General features: G+C 41.9%; 2 protein-coding genes across 4 annotated transcripts; one reads left to right on the top strand and one right to left on the bottom strand.

The window, feature by feature from the left end:
* The first annotated feature begins 3,494 nt into the window (after nt 1–3,494).
* On the top strand, nt 3,495–4,901 carry LOC123065148 (ervatamin-B). Its single transcript, XM_044488500.1, has 2 exons — nt 3,495–3,991; nt 4,089–4,901. The coding sequence occupies exons 1-2, from the start codon at nt 3,529–3,531 to the stop codon at nt 4,688–4,690; spliced, it is 1,065 nt and encodes a 354-aa protein (XP_044344435.1). The 5' UTR covers nt 3,495–3,528; the 3' UTR covers nt 4,691–4,901.
* A 6,745-nt stretch (nt 4,902–11,646) lies between these two features.
* Nucleotides 11,647–15,957, bottom strand: LOC123069210 (uncharacterized). 3 transcript variants are annotated; one of them, XM_044491995.1, is made up of 8 exons: nt 15,649–15,957; nt 14,651–14,801; nt 14,220–14,526; nt 13,590–13,787; nt 13,243–13,335; nt 12,975–13,070; nt 12,612–12,811; nt 11,647–12,171 (listed from the first exon to the last, which is right to left on the bottom strand). In XM_044491995.1, the coding sequence occupies exons 2-8, from the start codon at nt 14,759–14,761 to the stop codon at nt 12,013–12,015; spliced, it is 1,164 nt and encodes a 387-aa protein (XP_044347930.1). In that variant the 5' UTR covers nt 14,762–14,801; nt 15,649–15,957; the 3' UTR covers nt 11,647–12,012. The 3 variants fall into 3 exon arrangements, with proteins under 3 accessions (XP_044347930.1, XP_044347931.1, XP_044347932.1); XM_044491996.1 differs by having other exon boundaries at nt 12,612–12,709; nt 15,649–15,946; XM_044491997.1 differs by having other exon boundaries at nt 12,612–12,694; nt 15,649–15,944.
* Nucleotides 15,958–16,567: the final 610 nt, after the last annotated feature.

Genomic DNA, 16,567 nt, shown 5'->3' with positions numbered 1-16,567 from the left:
CAAGTCTTTTCCGAAGGTTTTTATCTTCCGGCGGCGTGTCCGGCGTGAGATCGTCCGAACCGTCGTTTTCGCCGGGCCTGGACTGATTATCTGGCTCGTCCTGTTCGGACGGTTGCTTATCTGCATGCTTGTCGTCCACTTTTGTGCCCTGCTGTAATGCGGGGTCCTTAGGAGCGTTGTTGTTGTCGAGGCGGGGCTTAGGGCGGCGTCTGCGCCGCCGTTTTGGTTGTTCATCGGCGGGGTTATCCTCTGTCGCGGCCCGTTGGTCCTCGTTATCGCTCTCTTTTGGGGTATCCACCATGTATATGTCGTATGACGAGGTGGTCCTCGTGTGCCCTATAGGCGTTGTTTTTTGTTCGTCTCCGGCGTCGTCGTCTATACCGTCGATGTCTTCGGAGTCGTAGTCTAGCATGTCGGTTAAATCGTCGACAGTGGCTACAAAGTGGGTGGTGGTGGGCTCTGAATTTCTTCGTCGTCCGTATCCCAACCATCCTGGCCATAGTCTGGCCAGGACTCTCCCGATAACGAGAGATGCTTTAGTGAATTTAGAATGTCGCCAAAGGGCGAGTGTTGGAAGATGTCCGCAGCGGTGAATTCCATAACCGGCGCCCAATCCGATTTGGTTGGTAGGGGCATAGGAGGTTCGGAGTCCGGCAAGGAGTCCGGCACCTCGGAATCACGAGTTTGGCGAGGGACAAGATCAGTGTTCGGCTCCATCGCCGTGGAAGTTGAAGCCCCCGAGGCGGTGTCTATCCACCGATCCTCTATCCGGGCAATCGACTCCGGACTAATGGCCGGAGCGGATTCGTGTGCGGCCACCAAGGCACTGTTCGGCGTCAGAGCTAGATCATGCCCATCGCAACAGTGCGGCGCGCTTGGCTGTGGCTCGGGTCCGTCGAAGATCAAGTCTCCGTGGACATCGGCCGTGAAGTTTAGGCTTCCGAATCTGACCTGACGGCCAGGGGCGTAGCTTTCGATCTGCTCCAGATGGCCAAGCGAATTAGCCCGCAGTGCGAAACCGCCGAATACGAAGATCTGTCCGGGGAGAAAAGTCTCACCCTGGACAGCGTCGTTGGTTGAAGATGCCATCGGGCCTATCGGTGACGACACAGAGGAACTCTCAATGAAAGCACCAATGTCGGTGTCAAAACCGGCGGATCTCGGGTAGGGGGTCCCGAACTGTGCGTCTAGGCGGATGGTAACAGGAGACGAGGGACACGATGTTTTACCCAGGTTCGGGCCCTCTCGATGGAGGTAAAACCCTACGTCCTGCTTGATTAATATTGATGATATGGGTAGTACAAGAGTGGATCTACCACGAGATCAAGGAGGCTAAACCCTAAAGCTAGCCTATGGTATGATTGTTGTAATGTATGTTGTCCTACGGACTAAAGCCCTCCGGTTTATATAGACACCGGAGGGGGCTAGGGTTACACAGAGTCGGTTACAATGGTAGGAGATCTACATATCCGTATTGCCAAGCTTGCCTTTCACGCCAAGGAAAGTCCCATTCGGACACGGGACGGAGTCTTCAATCTTGTATCTTCGTAGTCTTGGAGTCCGGCGGACGATGATAGTCCGGCTGTCCGGACACCCCCTAGTCCAGGACTCCCTCAGACGTCCTTAGCCTCTTGTAGGCGACAAGATCATCAAAAGACCAAGACTCTAAGTCCAACTAGGTTGGTGCGGCCACTATGCTAGAATGGGTATGCACCTTAATTGATGAGAGAAGGTGAGACAAGACGAAGGTTGATGGGCTCATGGTGAAAGGGTGTGTAAGTCACATGTTTGATGAATTCCTTCGTGAGATGATTCATTTCACGGATATGAATATCATCAAAGAAGTTTGGAAAATATTTCTTCTGGGTCATGCTTTTCTTATATCCTATATATCTAAGTAAATGATTTCATTTAAATGCACATGCAAGTCATTAACACCATTAAGTGTATGCAACCCTTCCACCTTCAAATATTTCACTACATGCACGCCATCTACATCATCAAGCACATGCAATCCTTCCCCACTAGTAACTTCTATTTTTATTTTTTTAGCAACAAATAATTAAACTTGAATGTCACAAGACAATATAACATGCATTCACCCTACATTTACCTCTATGTTTCTACCGTTCATATGGCTAGAATTTAGTGGGGTAGTATTTTAATAATATTCTAGTTTTACTTTCAATAAATTTGATTCCTATAAATTTCTGCAGCAGTGCGCAGGGTGTTATATAGTCTAGACAAGTTAATCTTGTGCGGTTTTTCTCTGCCAAATCCACCTGCCCTATGGTGGAGAGGGGCAGTGTCGGTACTTCCATTGAAAAATAAATATAAACACCAACTGTGAAACTAATGGTAATATGGCTCAGTTTGCAGCGTCGGTACGATGCAATTAATTTATAATCTGCTGTTCAAAATTAGTCATAAAAACAGATAAAAATGAATCAGACAAACACCAAAAAATGTAGAAGTGGGTGGGGCAAATGGAATTATGCCACCAAATTGTCAAACCAACCATATGCGCAGCAAGTAACCACCCTAGTATTTTACTACAAACAAATCGAAACCACAAGGAAAGACCTAGCCTTAACATATGACTTTGTCTCACTTTGGTATTGTGGAGGCTTTTCAGACTCCTAGCTATTTGTTTATACTACCGGACATTGCAGTTAGTTGAGAGCAAATTTTATATAGATGTAGCAAATAAATAGCAAATTGCCATAATAATTAAGCTCACAGACACCCCGCAAAAAAAGAAGAAGCCTGCAGACCACAATAGACACAAAGTAGCCGGAAATCCGACATCTAGATTACATTCATATTCTACCTTTAGAAACTTTCGAAGGAGTGCCTCAACCTCTATGAGATGTGGATGTAATAGAATGGTTGTAGATATATCTGACAAAGCCATAGCCCGCATAAACTCTACGAAAGAACTAGTAGCGGAGTAGGTGTGAACTTAACATTTAATACTCCCTCCGTCCCGAAATAAGTGTCTCAACTTTGTACTAGCTCTAATACAAATTTGTACTAATCTTAAGACACTTATTTTGGGACGGGGGAGTATTATACTACAAAAGTTTTTTCCGGGGAATTATATTACAAAAGTTAGAAAAATACACGACGTAAACACCACTTTCATACATCACACAACCTCGTGCAATGACTTCTTCTTGTGTGATGAAATCAACTATTTTTTCCTATAACGTGAACGAGTCGTAAGAAAAGCCCTATGATCGGGCAACATATATGTAAAGAACTGCCCTAAAGTTTACTCCAGTGACTACTGACCGAGAAGCTCACCTGCTATGATCCGAGGTCTTTCTACGGAATTCCTCAAAGTGAAAAAAGGTCTTCCGACGGATCATGCATGCACACGCTCAACAGCTCATGAGCCACCAGCCACAACGACGACACGCTAACCCACGCGTCGAACAAGGCGCCTATATAAACATGAGCTCCGGTGCATATGTATTCCACACAAGCATATAGAGTCTAATAAGGCTCTAAGATACAGTAATCAAGATGGTTTCTTCCACGCCATACCTTGTCGTGCTCTTGTGCCTCGCGAGCCTCCTGCAGGCATCGCTGACGGCGGGTTTTGAGCTGCCGGAATCCGAGGTGAGAAGCAGGTTTTCCAAGTGGATGACCAAGTACTCCAAGCGCTACTCATGCCATGAGGAGGAGGAGAAGCGGTTCGGAATCTTCAAGCAGAACACCAACTCCATCGGCGCATTCGCCAGCCAGACCACGGTGAACGCCGTCGTGGGTGGGTTCGGGCCGCAGACCATCACCACGGTCAGGGTGGGCATGAACAGGTTCGGCGACCTCAACCCCAGCGAGGTCGTCGAGCAGTTCACCGGGTTCAACAACACCGCCTTCCGCACCCCCAAGCCCTCGCCCCTCCCCTACCACTCCTGGAAGCCGTGCTGCGTCGACTGGCGCTCCAGCGGCGCCGTCACCGGCGTCAAGTTTCAGGGCTCTTGCTGTAAGTCAAGCTAGATATAATGTACAGTATATAGAACCGCTCCTACAGCTCTGCTACGTTTACTTATGTTGTGCATGCATGGACATGTTTATGGCAGTGTCATGCTGGGCGTTCGCGGCCGTGGCGGCCATCGAGGGCATGAACAAGATCAGGACCGGCGAGCTGGTGTCGCTGTCGGAGCAGCAGCTCGTGGACTGCGACACCGGGAGCAGCGGCTGCAGCGGTGGGCGCTCCGACACGGCGCTCGGCCTCGCGGCAGCCCGCGGCGGCCTCACGTCGGAGGCGAAGTACCCGTACAGCGGCATCCAGGGCAGCTGTGACGTGGACAAGGTGCTGTTCGACAACCAGGCGTCCGTCAAGGGCATCAAGGCCGTGCCGCCCAACGACGAGCATCAGCTGGCGCTTGCCGTGGCGATGCAGCCCGTGACGGTGTACATCGACGCCAGCGCCTGGGAGTTTCAGTTCTACACCGGTGGCATCTACCGCGGGCCTTGCTCCTCCGAGGCGACGAGGGTGAACCATGCCGTCACCATCGTCGGCTACTGCGAAGGCCCCGGCGACAACAACAAGTACTGGATCGCCAAGAACTCGTGGAGCAACGACTGGGGTGACCAGGGCTACATCTACCTCGCCAAGGACGTGTCATGGCGGACGGGCACCTGCGGCCTCGCCACCTCGCCCTTCTACCCAACGGCTTGACCCATTCCGGCTTGCCGGCGGAGCTTTTGCATTCGCCAACTGCTTGTTTTGTTTTATTTTGTGAGAGAGATGCCAATCGCTTATGTGAAGTACTAGTGCGCCGATCATACATACGGCACAAAATGATTGATGTATGTGTGGTATTGATTATTTTTTTCAGCTGTGATAATGCACAATAAGATATTAATAAAGTACAGAATCATTTGGCTTCTGCTGTTTTTGGCATTGCGGTGGATTGTGTTAATCCCATCAACTCTCCAGTTTTTGTTTATTTATTAGACTCTGATTCACCTCCTTTCGCCTATTTTCACACCTAAACAACTACTAGAAGACTGCCCCGCGCTTTGCTGCGGTAATACTAAAAGAAATCCAGAACACATTTGACTTTGATGAGGTAAGAGATAACTTGTCAGAAAAATAACAGTTCATCAATTAAAATTAAAATAAATAAAAAATGCTTTGCATGTACCCAAGAAAAAAACATACCTATTTTTAGGAAATAAATAGCAAATGATGCCTAAATTTAAATTTAAGAAAAAATGTCATACATCAACAGATAATTGAGTGCACATTTGCATATGAATGCTACACGAACTGTTGAAGTTGTATCGAATATAGTGTACAAGTTAGGTTACAGTTGGACTTGTAGTTGTATTGTGTTTAGATAGGATATGGAGTCGTGTCCTAGTAGGACACTTGTATCCTAGGCCTCTCATATATAGCGGGGCTAGACACACGATGTAACCTATGCCAACATAATAGCACCGGAACGCAGGGGAAGCCGGCGGCATGTGCCGGTGTCCAGGGCGACCGGGTGCGGTATTGTAGCGGTGTCATGGGGAGGAGTCCCATAGTCAGGCCCCGGGAATGTAGCCATATCGGTGAACCTCGTTAACAAATCTCGGTGTTGTGCTCGTGTGATTGCTTGGTCCTCGGATGATCGACAGTGGCCTCGGATTTATTCTAACAAGTGGTATCAGAGCTCAGAGAGTCGAAGCCTATTTCAGCGGGAAAAGCGAGTGACATGCAGTTCGGACTAGAGCCCAAGGGTCTGATGAAAGCGTGAAACTCGTCATCGGTCGGTGATGATCGGTGGTACTCTGCAGTGGGGTTTGAGTGGTGTGGGTTCGCGGCCCTTGAGACTCGACCGGGACAGCGGAGGCTCGACGCGGTAATAGCGGCGAGGCGTGCGGCGCACACGGGACATGGAGACGGGCCAGGGCTCTGGTGGTCATACATGTGATGAGGCAACTGCCAATTTGACTCAGGATGACAAACAAGCAATGGTGAAATTCCTTCAAGTTTCAGACAGGCGGTCAAGAAAGGAGCGGTGATGTTGAGTTCAGGTAACTATTTTGTGTGACACCCAATATGTGAGTTGTTCACTTTCACGCAGGTCAGCGGTCAGTGTGTGATGGCGTTGGACAGATACTCTGGAAGTTGGGAGCACAAACTAGAGTAAGGGGAACTTAATTTTGCTCGAGTGTTGACTGTGATCAAGAAAAGAAGGGACTACAAGTTGCAGGTGGAGTCACATGGAGTCTTTGAAGTAGCAGCGGTACTCATGGGATAAGCTCAAGTCCAATGTACATGGAAGTTTGACGCATGGACAAAGCGTGGTGGAGTATATTAGCCAAGGTGGAGTTTGTTGAAGTTGTGTCGAATATAGTGTACAAGTTAGGTTACAGTTGGACTTGTAGTTATAGTGTGTTTAGATAGGATATGGAGTCGTGTCCTAGTAGGACACTTGTATCCTAGGCCTCTCATATATAGCGGGGCTAGACACATGATGTAACATATGCCAACATAATAGCACCGGAACGCAGGGGAAGCCGGCGGCATGTGCCGGTGTCCAGGGCGACCGGGTGCGGTATTGTAGCGGTGTCATGGGGAGGAGCGCCCATAGTCAGGCCCCGGGGATGTAACCATATCGGTGAACCTCGTTAACAAATCTCGGTGTTGTGCTCGTGTGATTGCTTGGTCATCGGATGATCGACAGTGGCCTCGGATTTATTCTAACACAAACCTTGTTTTTAATCAATGCTACACAAACTGAGTTCCATCTTTCATGTGAAGCCCGCAACTTTTTTTTTGAGGGGAGTGAAGCGCACAACTTGGAGCTCAAATAAATACTATAAGATCTCCATGTTAAATCCCTGGACCTTTTTTTAGATTTAATCCATAGACCTACCTACAAATCAATATTAAAAAAATATCAAAATATTCACCTAACTACACGGATGAATAGCCGTGGCAACCATTAGCAAGCAAAACGGACGACCAGGACACATCACGGGAAATCCTATTCCGCGACCCGTGCCGTGGAAAGGGAGCAAATACGTACCCGGGAAAATATCTGGCGCACCGGAGCTTGTGGTGCTACCGGTGCACCGATCTCACATTGTGATTTTAAAATGTTCAAAAAATTCTGAAAAAAATTAGCACAATAACACAATATCAATGTAGGTTGTCGCAAAATTTTAAGTCAAAAATCGAAGCATTACATGAAAAACAAAAATGACAAATTCAGCACTAAATAGTATATAACATAACTTGGGCTTTAGATTCGGCCCGTTATCACACTGATGTCAAATTTTTCGTTTTTGTATCTCAAAAAATATTTAATTTATTTGTACGAAACTTTGTGACATCATTCATTGATGTTGTGTTAACATGCTAGAATTTTTATTAGATTTTTTAAAATATTTAAGGCATCCGGTGCACCGGTAGCACCACAAGTACGGATGCACCGGATACATTCCCCCCCCCCCCACCCCCCACCTTGAGGGCGCACTATGGGACGACCCAGTAGGGGTGCGAGGCGTCCCTTCTTTTCTTCAATTTTTTGTTCCATTTTTTATTCGAAATTTAAAGAAATATTCGCAAATATGAAATATATTCATGAATTTTATAAAAATATCATAAATTAGAAAATTATCACGAATTCAATTTTTTTGGTTTTTTAATGAACATGAATTTAAAAAACGTGAATACCCGAAAATTGAATTTAAATCTTGTAAAAATTTGAAAGAACATATTCAGGAATTCAAGAAAAATTCATAATTTTGAGAAAGTGATCACAAAATACAAAAAATGTTCACGATTTTAGAAAAAAAAATCATGATTTTAAAAATGTCCATGAATTAAAAAAATATTTTTGATATAAAGAACTGTTTGTGGATTGAAAAATGTTCACAAGTTTGATAATTTTTTCGTGGCTTGAAAAAATGATTGGGAATTTAAAAATGTTCTTTAATTTGAATAAAATGATCTTGGAACCCAAAAAATATTCATGAATTTCAAAAAGAATTGTGAACTAGAAACATGTTCATGTATTTAATTATTATTTTTGTGATTTTCATGGATATGAAAAGTTTGCCCGTTCAACTAAAATTCACGAATTTTTAATATCTTCTAAATTTTTGTAAACATTCACTGATTCAAAAAATGCCGAATTGAAATTAAATTAGAAAATTATTAGAAAATAGAAACGATAATAACAAGGAAAAATAGAACAAAACTAACAGAAATAAAACGAAAATAAATGGTTCAGGGAAGGTTATAGAACCTTCGAAAACCGTTGGAAGAAATACATGGCCGAAGTCCGTAAATGGGCTAGCCATACCGCGTCGCTAGCATCCAGGAGGTGCGTGTTTCCTCGTTATTCACGCCATACGCGGGAAATAGGAACGGCACACACATGACACCCAACCCAGAACGTGAGCCTCTTCACCCCTTGGTACAGGCATAGGATGCCCAAAGCATTATTTTTTACAAGAAAGCCCAAAGTTCATAGCTCAATAGATCTTTGAAATCATTAGTTAAAGAGTACTCCTCGCAAAGATCATTCTCACCTTCCCAGGTTGTCACTGCATGTACGCCACTTGTCGCAACCTGGAAGTTTTCTCTTTTTTCGTAGATCCGTTTATTTAAAATGTTTTATGTCTTGAACCTTGTGTCTAAATCTTGAATCATTTTCACCATTGGATTCCTCGCGTCGAGATCTTCAAATCTAGATCCCATGTTGATAAATTTTGATGAACTTTTCTTTCACGAAAAAACCAAACCGGGAACACGTTTTTTCCCTTCGAAAGAGGCATGGCAGTACCTCATGCGGAATCACAACTCTGCCTCTCGCGAAAGCAAAACCGTGCCTCTCTGGAAGGATTTTTTTTTTCGTTTCTGAGAGGCACGAGTACGGCTGTGCCTCTCGCGAAAGCACAACTGTGTCTCTCGTGAAAGCAAAAAAGTGCCTCTCTGGAAGGAAAAAAATGGAAAACACGTTTTTTTCGTTTCCGGGAGGCACACGCATGCCTCTCGCGAAAAGCAAAACCGTGCCTCTCACGGTAGCAAAATCGTACCTACCGCCGAAGAAAAAAAACAAAAAACATGTTTTTTGTGCAAAAATAATAGTTAAGGAGGACCGGTGGAAAACCAAAATGTCAAAAAACAGGAAAAACATTTTAAAAGCCAAAACGCGTGCGGAAAAATAAAATAAAGAAACAAAATCCGGATAGAGCGTCCAGAGCGTGACACGTGGTGGCGGCTGAGAGCGCGTCAAGTGGCGTTGATCGTTTTAAGGCCCCAAAGGAGCGGTCGTCAACTAGTTGCCCTTCTATGTCTTGCTTCTAGCGAGACCTAAGAACCCTCGCTTGAAAGAGAGACCCAGATGGGCCAGCCCAGACGCACAGGAGGGCACAGCCTTACATTTTTCTGTTTTCTTTTCATGTTTCCTGTTTTCGTTTTTTCCATTATTTTTTGTTTACTTTGGATTATACTTTCAAATATACTTAAATGTGAGCAAAACATATGTATTCAAAAAAAATACTTAATCAAGCATTTGAAAAAAAGATTGAACAATTATTTGTATAAAAATATTAAACAAATATTTGAAAAATGTTAAATGTGCATAGAAAAATGTTGTCCATGTATTGAAAAATGATGAAAACATTGTTCATGTATTTAGAAAATGTTAATCAATCATTTGACAAAATATTGAAAAATTATTTGGAAAATGCTAATCAAGTATTTGAAAAAAATGTGCAAAGAAAAATTGTTAACAATGTATTAAAAAATGATGAAATTATTTATCGTGTATTTGAAAAATATTAATCAAGGATCTAAAAAAACGTATAACAAGTATTTCAAAATATAATCAAGCATATGAGAAATGTTAAATGTGTATAGAAAATATGTTGACCGTGTATTGAAAAAATGATGAAAATTTTGATCATGTATTTAAAATGTCAATCAAGCATTTGAAAAATGTTGAACAAGTATTTAAAAAATGCTAATCAGGCATTTTAAAAATATTATATCTGTATAGAAAATATGATGGCCATGTATTAACAAAATGTTAATCAAGCATTTTAAGGAAAGATAAAATGTATAGAATTTTTTTTTTGACGAGGTACTCAGAAAATGTTAATGTTATATTTGAATAATGATACATGTGTATAGAAAATATGTTGGCAATGTATTAAAAAATGTTAATCTTGTAAATAGAAAATGTGAATCAAGCATATTAAAAATTAATATTTTAAAGGAAAAAAGTTGACCCACGTATTCAAAAATTTGAATCTTGTATTTACGAAATGTTAATCGGGCATTTGAAATATATTTAAATGTGTATAATAAAATGTTGACCATGTAATATATTTTATTTTTAAAATGTTAAGCATATATATAGAAAAAGTGTTGACCATGTATTCGAAAAATGTTAATCCTGTATTTGAAAAATGTTAATCCTGTATTTGAAAAATGTTAATCAACCATTTGAAACATGTTTAAAATGTGTATAGAAGATATGTTGACCATCTATAAAAAATATTAATATTGTAATTAAGAAATTTTAATCAAGCATCCTAAAAAATGTTTAAAATGTATAGAAATAATATTGACCATGTGTTTGAAAATGCGAATCAAGCATTTGAAAAAAAACTATTCAATCTTTTGGAAAATGTTTAAAATGTGTATAGAAAAATATTGACCACGTATTAAAAATATATTGTACTTTTATTGAAATATGTTAAACATGTATTAGAATATTTTATTAGATATAGACCAAAAATGTGTATTAAAAACAATGAATGCCTGAGAGAAAACAAAAGAAAACTGATAAAAACTAGAAAGAAACAAACAAACCCGAAGAAAAATGAAGAGAAAAGGAAGAAAAGAGAAAAGCCAATGAAAACTAAGAAAGAAACAAAGATAACCAAAGAAAAACAGAATAAAAAAGGAAGAGAATAAAAAAAAACCAGTGAAAACTGAGAAGAATACGAAAAGCAAACAAAAAAGGAAGGAAAGAAAAATGAATGAAACCGAGTGAGAAGCAAAGAAAAACGGTTAAAAGCAAATAAAAACAGAAAAACCGGATGATGTATTGAGTAAAACAAGTAAAAACCAAAAAAACTACAAAAAAGCAAAACTGAAAAAACCTAGCAAAACCAGCGAACGAAGCTCAGCGAGTGAGCAAACTCTCTCGAAAAAAGCGAACAAAAAAAACACAAAACTGGGCCAGCCCAATTGATACATCGCAGAGGACAGAGCTTCAGCGAGTTAAAAGAAAGTCTCGCGTTGAAGCAAGATATAGTCGCTGCGGGAAGGAAAGGTCATGACATGGGTTGTGCATAGGATCAGCGATTTTATTTATTTGGTGGTGGGCCAGTGGCGTCCGTTACAAAGTGTGAAGAGAAACGTAGGTGACGGGGAGAGGACAAATCTGCACCACATGCTTTGAATCAGACGGCTACAAATAATTAAGGTCACGTGGAGGGCTGTGGATGCAGCAAAGCCATTAATGGTTGTTAGTGTGGTTTGTGTATGTTCAACAGCCGCAAACCGATCACAAAAGTAACTACTCAGGGAATAACATTTTTAACTTGCTACCGGAAACATTAAGCGTCAGCTCAGATGGGAAGAAACTGTTTACTCCAAACAAACAAACAAAAAAGTAATTGATGCAAAAGTGCAAATGATAACTCACTTTTATTAACAGAAGAGGAAATGCGAATATCTGTATATTTTTAAACAGAAATGCTAGTAGATAGGGGGAATAAGAAGCTGAAAACTACTGTAGTTACAGATACCCTTGGCTGCACCAGCTCAGATCAGTACAAAATTCAGGTCATCAAGAGAAAACTAGAAGAGCTTTACATAATTACATAACCTCAGCTCAGATTTACAGTAATGCCGATACACCGACAGAGGGTGCCGTAGAGATGCAAACCCTCAACATTTGCATTCTTTGAGATAGTAGTCAAGGAACTTCGGTTTACACAAGATTTTCTCCTGTAACCAGAGGTGCGGAATTTCGTGCAGGTTTATAAGAGTTCCCAATCATCCTCCAGACCATCTGATGAACAAACTACTTCATAGCAAACATCTACTGATTTCTGTGGTCTAAAGGGGACGGCCTGATGCACATTCATATCCTTCTTTGACCACCGGAGTTTATTCGACAAGCTCCTCATCAACACTTTCTGCAAGGAGTAAAAACATCGGTTGCCATGCTTTTGGGTACAAAGTAAAAAGAAAGTAACAAGAATGGCAATAAAAGCAAGCAAAATGAGTATATATGAGATATTTATTTGCTTTCTAATGCAATTTCTCCAAGGATGTTTAGTACTCCCTCCGTTCCTAAATAATTGTCTTTCTAGAGATTTCAACAAGTGACTACATACGGAGCAAAATGAATGAACCTACACTCTAAAACATGTCTACATACATCCGTATGTTGTAGTCCATTTGAGATGGCTAGAAAGACAATTATTTAGGAACGGAGGGAGTAGATAAATTCAGAAAGAGTAATACAGCCTAGTTATTTCACACAAAAGGACATGATGCTGTAATTGCATTAATCTACTACCACGACCAATTCTTACTATTACCACAGTACCACCATATTTCAAGTACTTGGTACCTTGAATGATGTGTTTTTTGGTTGAGGAACCGAGGATGCCTCTGCTTTGTTATATTTCATCTGCTCCTGGCCATCCCGGAGGTCTACATTAACAAAATCTGTGGCCTCGTCAGTAGACATATTTGGATCATCAGCAGCAGCGAACACCTCTGCACTCAAGTAATGTGAAACAGACCCAACAGACAAATTCTTTATGTAACCTATTTAGCAGACAGAAGCAACATTATTGTCTGTATAAGTTAAGATATTCGGAATATATTTTTTCGTTATTTTCCATTCTCTGGAAGCACATTCAAATGTTGTGGAAAAACATAAAGTCATGTTCACACATTTCAAAATTTGGAAGGAAAAAAAGCTACAAACCGTGCTTTGTTGATTCTTCATGGCTGTTCTCACTGCATAATTCTGATTGCTCTTCATCATTTCCCTTTCCAAGCAGAATTGCTCCATCAAAAGCAGCTGCCAAAACATAAATGTCAGTTAAATACTATTAAAGAAATTGAGGGATTAGAGGACATTATTTGCTAAGATTAAAATCAAGTAATGCTGCTTGTTGAAATTGATTATTTTCACCTCAGCGTACCCCCTCATGGATAAAGATGAGCAAAATGATAATTTCTCGATTGTTTACCTGAAGGTCCTGAACCAGGGAGTTCAACTTGCTCGATGATTTTATTTCCGTTCGCTTCTTCAGATACATAATCTTGGACTACGGTGGCTAGCTCTGTTAGGACATATCAATTCAATAAAATCAGTCAGTAATAATATTGATGGTAGCAGGAAGTGCACAACAAATGTTATAGTCAGTAACGTGGCAATGGTTTGGCTCCATAATTCTGAAGAAATTACAGTACAGCTATTTTCTATTTGAGACAGCTGATCATGCTTTCTACATCACAATCAGTCAATTACATGTAAGTCCATATTGAAAGGCCCCTATGATCTGAGTAAATAAGATAAGGAAAGATAAATCCAGACCAGGTGATTGTCGTGGTGTTACAGAATTCCATTGATTCCATAATATAATTTCCTCCTCACTGCTAACAGATCCCCCTAGTGAATTGTGATTTTCAGGAGCGCAGTTATTGGAGAGATCCTCTGAATTGCAAAAAGCAACTTCCTCCTTGGTGTCAGCAGTTCTCTCAAGTGAAATGGAGTCTTCAGAAGCACACATGGCTGCAGGCAAGAGAATAAACCATATGATCTATTAGAACAATGGTGTCATCAGGTTACTTCAGTGCCCATCAGAAAAAAATATCCCCTTCACACAAAGTATTTTCTGGGCACACAATATACTAAAGCTAAGGGGCTGTTTGGTTTCTGCCTGCACTGACCCTACCAAGGCATTGGCGCGCCAATAAATTGGCGAAGCCTTCACCTGCCACCAGCTCGCCAATCGTCGGCATAAAGATCAACGTGAAGCTGAACTAGAGGACTGGGCTGGTTGGGGCTCGCCAAATAATTGGCTTCCATCCAAGCACTTGCCCACGGGAGTGGTCAACGCCAATAAATTGGCTGGGCAAGTTGGGGTACCAATCCAAACGGCCTCTAAATGACAAGGAACTGGAACAGGAATCTAAGCAATCTTATGTGTGATCAAGGACAAACCTGGAGTTGTAGATGAAACAGACTCAGTTTCATGAACATCAGTAGCAGTTGAGCCGAGAGAACGGTCTTCCGCGGTAACGAGAGATGAAGGATAACCAGAGAATCCTTCGTTAGGGTTAACTTGCTGCATTTTAACACGTGTGGAGGGAGATCCGGTTATGGCACCGTTATTAGATGGATCCGTTAATGTCCCATGGTCTTTGTCCGGAAATTTATCATCAGGAGAGTGAGCGTAAATCAGCGCATGGATATCCTCAACTAGCTCAACAGCTTTATCGTGAGCAGAATCAAGATATTTGATCGGTAACTGTCAAATGTGAGTCAAATCACTACCAAAGCATTGCCAAAAAATCATATATCATGCTAAATATCTGCCTGTAGGAATAAAATCAAGACAATTGTGCTAAATGTGAAGGTAAGAAAGGCACTACCTCCATGAACTTCTTCATATTTTCTCCAAACCCATCAAACGTGATACCCATATCAAATCCATCCATGAGCGAAATAGAACCAATATAATCTGAATCCAGTCCTCTCGCCATTGGCTTTCCGTGTCAAGAAAAAGGCATAAATATCCTGTTTCTGCATTTAATGGTAGAAAATTTAACACTATTAAGCAGAAAAACATAAAATTTACCCCACATGATTGTACATTCTCGCATACCACATAGTCGAGGGTTGACTCCTGACTAAAGCACTGAAGTGATAAACCATGAATAAAGCTCTTGGCACGACGATCACCAACTTGTGGTATTTGGCACTGAAGTTCTCTAAATTGGAGTATTTACCAACAATTTTTAAACATAACCTACTAGCAGGAAAGTACCTTACAGCAAACAATTTTTCCGCATATAACCTACTAACTGAAAATAAATAGGCATGCTCTTGTTCCTGCTAGTAGTTGTTGACAATCCCTCGACCAAATTACACAGGGTGACATTTGTGGGGTTTATTATGTGTGGTTTTACGTTAATTCGAGGAGCAATATTTTATTTTGCTGAACATTTGTGGGGTTTATTATGTGTGGTTTTACGTTGATTCGAGGAGCAATTTTTTATTTTGTGGCCTACAGACTCTGAAACCACCGAGCCGTTCATATATTTTGCTGCCTACAGCCTCTGAAACCATCGAACCACAAGGGCCTGAAGTGAACTCCTCCCAAACTCCCAATAGAACCCCAGTACGCGGCCCTAAAAGGAGCGACGGATTCAACATAATCAGTTGATCCGATTCATCAACACAGCACGCCAACACTAACAGAGAAACAGCAGCGCCGAGGAAAATAATCGCAAGAAAAATCGAGCTGAAACACGAACAGACGCCCGTCGATCGCCGCATTATCGAACTAATCAGGGAACCTGATCACTTGCCAGAGCAGGGAAAAAACAGAGAGACTTGGAACAATATGCAAGAAAAGAGACGCTCTCACCTCTAGGTTGCCGCCGGCGACCACGGGCGCGCGAGAGGGCGGCGCCGGGAGGGGGAGCTCCGGCCGCGGCTTCTAGGTTGTGGCCGTCGCACGCAGGAGAGAAGAACCAGACGACAGAAGAGGTGGAAAAGCTAGGTAGTATAATAATAGTGGTATAGAAAATAATAATAAATACGAGAAGTAGAAGGGATCAAGTGCGAATCTTTGGGAGCACGAACTCTTCCTCCCCGTGTGGCTTGCGGCCCGAGTTTCTGTCGCCGAACGAACTTCTGATTCTGATCAAGCTGGTCGCCTCTGGGATCAATCTCCTCCGTTGATACGGGTCCAAGAGTATTGCGTTACATGGAACAGAGTTTCTGACAGAGAACGCAAACACCCCGTCCCGTTATTACAAAACTTATATACTACCTCTTCTTTTTTGCGAAAAAGGTTTAGTACAAAACTTTTTTTTTTGCGGGGTAAGTTAGTACAAAACTTGTCCGAGTAGGAAAAAGACCCGCCGGATGATTGTGGTACGAGTGCCAGGTGACATGCGAGCATGTGGTTGGTTGCAAAACCACTAGGATAGCCTTTGTTATTTTCCTTTGACAACGAGTTGCGAAACTGTTTTTCCTTGATTGAGGGAGTTACTCCCTTCCTTTCGATCCGTGATCGCTCGAAGAAGCCTATCTAGCATTGAAATACGTCTAGATACATTTATTTCAGCAATAATTGATATAATTTTAAAAAAATAATATCATTTATTTCATCAATAATACAAAAAAATAGTGCCTAAAGAACGCCTAAAGAAAAACTACTATCATCTTGCTTGCGCGAAAACGTTGGCAACAATGACATGGCTTTTGAGGAAAGCATAGGAGATTGAAAGAGGTGACTTGAGAGCACTAGCGGAGCTTTCTTTTGGCCCTTTGTTGAGACC

Source organism: Triticum aestivum, chromosome 3B, assembly GCF_018294505.1.
Source record: "Triticum aestivum cultivar Chinese Spring chromosome 3B, IWGSC CS RefSeq v2.1, whole genome shotgun sequence".
In the NCBI taxonomy this organism is placed as follows: Eukaryota; Viridiplantae; Streptophyta; class Magnoliopsida; order Poales; family Poaceae; genus Triticum; species Triticum aestivum.
Note: the sequence above shows the minus strand (reverse complement) of the source record. Positions and strands in the feature narration are given on the sequence as shown.